The 7,185-nt window shown below is 28.3% G+C and overlaps 1 protein-coding gene across 3 annotated transcripts in view; it reads left to right on the forward strand.

The window, feature by feature from the left end:
* LOC100162559 (A-kinase anchor protein 10, mitochondrial) overlaps positions 1 to 1,906 on the forward strand; it is a 6,018-nt gene extending 4,112 nt beyond the window's left edge. For all 3 annotated transcript variants that reach the window (XM_001943607.5, XM_003245149.4, XM_008185827.3), the window contains exons 7-8: positions 1,274 to 1,350; positions 1,412 to 1,906. In XM_001943607.5, coding sequence (XP_001943642.1) covers positions 1,274 to 1,350; positions 1,412 to 1,563 — 229 coding nt within the window. In that variant the 3' untranslated portion in view covers positions 1,564 to 1,906. The remainder of the gene's footprint in view (positions 1 to 1,273; positions 1,351 to 1,411) is intronic.
* The last annotated feature ends 5,279 nt before the right edge of the window (positions 1,907 to 7,185 follow it).

Below are 7,185 nucleotides of genomic sequence, written 5' to 3' on the forward strand. Positions count from 1 at the left end.
AATTTTCAAGTATTTTACTCAACAAATAAAGTTTTATTGACATTCATAGAAAAAAAAACTAATTAAATTGGAAACTGAAATTGTCCGTAAACAGCTCAAAATAAATCAAAATATTTTGAAAATTGTATCATGTATAGAAAATGGAAATATAAACAACCAGTGAAAATTTCATGTATCTACAGTCATTCTTTTTAAAGTTACAACAAAAACCAAAATCAATTTTCTCGAAAACATTTTGCGTAAAAATTCCCGTTTTTCCTTAATTTTTTTTTTGTTTTTCACGGCGCTTTTGAATACTATTGGAAAAATTTTACTTTTGACCCCCCCAAAGTACCAACTAGATTCACTTTCCTATCAGAAAAGGTACTGTTGAAGAAAATCCAAGCACTTACTGTCCTATAAGGTGATGACAGACACAAAAAAAAATTTAAAAAAAAAATTTAAATTAAAAACACACATCATTGTAAAATCAATACATTCATCGTTCCACTCAGAATCTAAAAATGACAATTGTCGAGTTCATTGTTTCATTCATTATACTCTGATACCCTCATATCTGATGATAAACTGTTTTTTTTGTTGTTGTAAGGAGAAGTTTTGACACAAATACACATAAATTATTAGAGGGTGCTAATTTTAAAATTGGGGGTGCTAATACCCCCTAAGCCCCCCCTAATTGCGACTATGTATATCTCGGAACATATTGTGTTGGAGCAGTACCAGTTTTTAACAAAACAATTGATCATGTTCTTGAAGAACATGGTGATTTACTGACACATCATTGTAAAATCAATACATTCATCGTTCCACTCAGAATCTAAAATAAAAATAAAAATAGTTTATTGAAATTTGTGTTGTATAAAGTAGAGGCGTTTAACAATTTGTTCAACTAGTTCAATAATTTACGTTGCACTGTATTTTTTTTATTTAAGTATGATTTTAAGTGAAGATGTGCAACTGAATAAGATAAAGGTAATTTGTATACATATAGCTTTTTGGCTAATATGGATTGTAATATTCGAAACCCTTTTCATATAATTTAATAATATATATAAATGCTTTAGTTTGATTGAGAAGTTATATAAAGATGTAAAATAAAAAAGTCAATAACTTAAATTGAATTATTAAATTTATAAAAACAGAAGTTAATAAAAAAATTTTATTGCATTTGATTGCAATTTATTGGTTATAAATTGTTATGGTCGATCACATATTGTATAAATTATTATATTTGTTTTTACCATCATACATGCTTGTATTTTTTTTCTTTTAGTGGTTTAAGTTTTGGTCGAGTTGATGAATATGGGCGTTTTGAAAGGAACATAGAACCAGATCCAGATAAAAACAAAGGTATGTTAAATTTGTGTTTAAATTTTTTATAATTACCTGGATTATTAATATTATTTTTTAGAATCTGGCATCAGGAGAATGATGAAAAAATTTGTAAATAAAGAGGGTGTAAAAATGCAAGAAGATATGGCATGGCAAGTAGCTGAAATGATTGTAAAAGATGTAACAAGTGTGACAATGGCGAATAATGATGAAGAATTTGGTGCAGAATGAAATACTGTAAAAAAAACTATAAAATAGTTTATAATATAATAATATGTTAAAAAATTAACAAACAAATATTTATTTATTAATAGCATGTAAAGAAAAGACAGGTAATTAATTGTGAGTGAACAATGCACATTTTGTAAAATATTTACTTACATTGATAATATTTTTATATTCATTACAAATATTTATTATAATTTGTTAAACTATTAATTGTTATATGATTAAATATTTAATTTATATGATGTTGCATATATTAGTACCAATTTTTATCCTAAGCATTGATGTTAAAATTTTGTATTTTATTTATATATTCTCAGGTTTCAAGTATTAAAATTATTTTTTAAAATGTTGTACTTTTACAATTTAAAATCAAACCAATTTCAACCTTTTACTAATATACCGTGCAATACCATGAAATATATTCTCATTAGTCATTACCCATAGGTATTCAACTTAAGGAGCTTGGTGCCATTATCATTTTGTCTACAAAACTACACTCAGGGACTAATGGCCATGGCCTGTAAAATCCACCAAATTTGATAATGTACCAACTCTATATGACTAACTTTTTTCTATTCAGTGTATGGTGTTCAAAACTTAATTTAACTTTTCTGTGCCCCAGATTAAAAATTCTGATTCACAGCAGTATATTAGCAGGTAGGCAATCTACCTGCGGTAGATCGCAGACCACGTGCTTTTTGTACGTTAGTGTATGATTTAGCTCTAGAGTATCAAAGTTATATGAAGTTTGTCGTTTTGACTTAATTCCACATACAGTGGATTAATAAAATCTAATAATACATCCTAACCGTACTAAAATCTGGAAAAAACAACCCTAATTTAACTCTCTTTAAATTAGCCTATCGTCTGCCCAGACTCCCAGAGGTCTAATCTACACATAAACATTCATTTTTTCTTCCTTTCCACAGAGACACGTGTGGCGCTCTTATTCCGACTAGGATCAGATATTTGAACTAGCGTAAGGGAACGGCCAATGAAAAAATTCCATTTTCCCCGGTGGGTGGTCTCCCGTGGATCTTTGGTTTAAAGTAGACAATAGAAAATATTATCAGAAAAAAAGTTATATTTACGACGTACTTTAAAAAAAAATTTAAAAACTAATATATTTTATTCATTTTTTGTTTATTTATTAATTAATCTATTAATATAAATTATTTAGTTAATGTATGAATATATATCAATTTCTTCAGATTTTTCATCTCTACCCGCTTCCTGCGTCCCTGTTCGGACCTTATTGGCGTTCCCCGCCAAATTTAAAGGCCGCGCGCGGCCATATTTTTTTCCCGGCGGGCCCCCGCGGCCTACTTGACGTGCAAATCGAGTGCCGCCGTCGCGCGTGTTTATCGATAAATTTTTAGAAAAGTCGGATAGCCTACCTCTGTTACTACAGCGGACGTCATTCGAGGTGACTGACCTGTTTTCGACGAACATTGTTTCTTACCCGGGCTACCACGTCGAACCGCGGTGGTCCTAACCTTATCACCAGGCCTCCTTTTCACACACTAACCGGCTCAAGACCGACGACCAGACCAAAAGACCGCACTGCAGCTTCCGACATCTGTTAACACTCCTCGCCAACTCGGGGGGTTTGGGGGTCTCCCCCAGCGACGCTCGGAGAGCTATTACTTAATATAAAATATATAATTGAAGTAACACTGAAATTTATAATATTATTATTTTTGAAGAAGAAATTGAATTTGTGTTTTATTATTTAATTGCACGTGCATAAATAACTATACAACCATATGGTACAGTTTTAAAAACTGTTCAATTTAATAGATCAAATAGTTTCTGTTTTAGATACATTTATTGGTTATTTTTTCTATTTTTATCAATAATATTTTTAAGTATAATACCCTGTTAAATGACAACATACATTTTTAATATAATATTCTGTAGCAGAATATTTTTCGGAGTATTTATATAATTTCGAATGAGCAGTTAAATTGTAATTATTGTTTAAAGTTTAGATGAGTGAAGTATAGTGCATGCAGGCTACTTAATTTAAATGGATCCTTGATAGCAAATGTAAAAACATTTTCAATACAATGTAATACATGTGAAAAAAGTACATAAAATAAGTATTTATAATATTTTATTCGAAAAATGAAAAAAAATTATAAATGTATGTAATGTTTTCCGCATGTAAATATAAGTATATTATAATCATAGTACCTAACAATATTATTATGATAATAGCAGTGCATGTTATGCGAATAAGAAAAGTTTATTACATATCATAAAGTAATGGATTTTAAATGAGATTACAAAACTCAAAAGATACGTGTATGAAGTTAAATCCTCGTATTTCATCATTGTAAGCGCATATCTTGTTCTATATTGAATAAGAAACATTGAGGGTTATTTTTGAGGGGGTTTTTCAAAAGGGGAATTCAAATTGCATTAATAGACGTTATATTTTAATTATTAATATTGAATAGGTACCTATACCTATATTATATGTATATAGTATTACATTTTAACAAATTAACGACAAACATTATATACTAAAAGAAAATAGATTTAAAATTGGTGTTTGTTATCATCAGTGACGTAAACAGTTGTATCTAGGATTTTTTCTCGTTGGGGGGGGGAGAATAAATATTTTAACAGACACATTCAGTATACACATAATATTCATAATATTATTAAAAAATAAATAAATTACATTAAAACCGATATAGTTTTTAGTTGATTAGGTATTCGTTTCTATTTTTTTGGGCCTATCTAGAAAAAACTTCTACCTACACCACTGATTATCAGATTATATTATACATTATTATATTGTTAATTAGTTTGTAGTTAATTTATTAAAACCATTTTGAAGTTAAAATAAAGACACTAAAGTTCATCTTATGACCTATGCTATAATTAAATATATGATCCTCTCATTCTATACTTTATAGTCTAAATTTTCAATTATTATTGTAACTTCAATATTATGGATAAACGTCAAAAATAAAACATAAGAAAAATAAAAACATAGTTTTCAGTTTATACTATGTAGGACGCAGGTATATATAGTACTATTATATACTTTAATCATTCAGAATTAAAATAAATAATTATTATCAATCAACAACGATAAAAATCGTTTTGTCAAATGTGCATATATAACCATAATATTACTTAATAAATAAATAAATATGCAAAATCAGTTAGTTATTAGGAACTTTGCAACTGTATAAATGTACAATATATTGCATAACCATTTCATTTACCTACGTGCGATCCAAAATATTTTTATTTTATTGTTTCTGATTAGCATTCAAATTTTAATACTAAATATTTCATAATATATTATTAGATGCAGTTGGGAAATATTTATGCTATTATGTATTGATTTACTGGTTGAAACTCTAAGGTAAAAGTTTCCAAACTTTTCATCTTTCATGATGCGACTCGTTTTGGAAAATTTTTAAATTTTGGCAACCTGCAAAATACTAATGGCTTTTTTTGCTCATTAATTTGTTTCATTGTTAATCGCTGCTCTTGCGAAAACTCTTAGTTTGACAGTTTCGTGGTGACACTTCAAAGTACTCTCGTAAACATCGCGGATAACAAATCAATGATAAATCTAAATTCGACATCAAAGAAAAGTAATATATTATGTATAATATAGTTACACAGGAAATACTGATACCTTGATATTATATTCATATATTAATACATAGGTATACTATTTATTTTCATTTTTTACATTTTAGATTCTGAGTGGAACGATGAATGTATTGATTTTACAATGATGTGTTTTTTTTTTTTTTGTGTCTGTCATCACCTTTTAGGACAGTAAAAATGCTTCAACAGTACCTTTTCTGATAGGAAAGTGAATCTAGTTGGTACTTAGGGGGGGTCAAAAGTAAAATTTTTCCAATAGTATTCAAAAGCAGCGTGAAAAACAAAAAAAAAATTAAGGAAAAACGGGAATTTTTACGCAAAATCTGTTTTCGAGAAAATTGATTTTGGTTTTTGTTGTAACTTTAAAAAGAATGACTGTAGATACATGACATTTTAACTGGTTGTTTATATTTCCATTTTCTATACATGATACAATTTTCAAAATATTTTGATTTATTTTGAGCTGTTTACAGACAATTTCAGTTTCCAATTTAATTAGTTTTTTTTTCTATGAATGTCAATAAAACTTTATTTGTTGAGTAAAAATACTTGAAAATTTAATACAAGGCTCCTACTATATTGTTACAATGACATTTGAAAAATATTAAAAATCCTTAGTCACAGTTTTTTTTTTATTAACATTTAAAGTTCAAAAATTGACAAAATATGGAAAAATCACGAAAATTACCTAATTATGTTGAGTTTATAATTCGTAAAAAGTTTATTTTTAGAAGTAAGATTTTAAAATGTAGTACAAGATTCCTTATAAGATTATCTACCTTTATCAAACAAAAAATATCTATAAGAAAGTCAAATTAAATTTTTATGATCGTTTGAAATTCAAATTTTTACAACATTGGATATTCACTCGATTTCTCATGTAGCGATTTCCTTATTTTGTTGTAATTCAAAAACGAATAACTGCAGATTTTACTGAATGTTTATATTAGCATTTCCTATACACCATACAATTTTGAAAATATTTTGACTCTTTTTGAGCTGTTTACGGACATTTTCAGTTTTCAATTTTTTTAGTTTTTTTTTCTATAAATATCAATTAAGTTTTATCTGTTGGGCCAAAAAGTGTATAAATTTAATACAAAGCTCCTGATATCTTGTTACAATATCAGTTGAAAAATATTAAAAATACATAGGCACAATTTTTTTTTATAACCATTTAAAGATCAAATTTTGACAAAATTTATTTTTTTTTTTTATTTTTAAACGTAATACACAATCTGTATCGACTAGACACAATAAGCATATAAGATGAGAGTTACAAAGATTGACATGGAAATTTGATGAAAGAAGCCACCCATCGATGGCACTTTTTATGGATTTTTTTTTTTTTTCAGCTTAGCTTATCTTAAGAGATCACGACACCACTTACGCTTCAGACGTCCAGGGGAGTTACCAGGTATGGAAGGAGTAGATAAGTTTTTTATGAGTTCATTAGGGTGGGTAATTAGTTTGGAATAGAATCTTTTATAATATATTTTGGCTTCGGCATTAATTGTTTTGAGTTTGGTGTCCGTATGAAGGGTGTGATTAGATACGTAGGGTGGTGCATTCATTATTTTTCGGAGAGCGATATTTTGAAATGTTTGAATTTTCAATATGTTAGACTTTTTAGCGTTTCCCCAAAGTTGGAGTCCATAAGTCCAAATGGGTTTGAGAAGTGTTTTGTAAATCAAAATTTTAGTTTTAATGGCGGTAGAGTTATTGCTTAAAAAGAGTTTGAGAATTCGAAGACGATGATTCAGTGCTAATCTTTTGATTTTGATGTGTTGAGCCCAGGTTAACCTTTGGTCGAGAGTGAGCCCGAGATATTTGATTTTGGGAGAGTAAGGGATAGGAATACCGTATAGAAAAACTGTAGGACAGGTATAGTATGTTTGAGCACAAGGTAGTATGAACAGATTTGCTTTGGTTTACTTTGAATCGCCAGTTAGTAAACCATTTTTCCATGTAGTTAAGGTGAGTTTG

Source organism: Acyrthosiphon pisum, chromosome A1 (assembly GCF_005508785.2).
Source record: "Acyrthosiphon pisum isolate AL4f chromosome A1, pea_aphid_22Mar2018_4r6ur, whole genome shotgun sequence".
Classification (NCBI taxonomy): Eukaryota; Metazoa; Arthropoda; class Insecta; order Hemiptera; family Aphididae; genus Acyrthosiphon; species Acyrthosiphon pisum.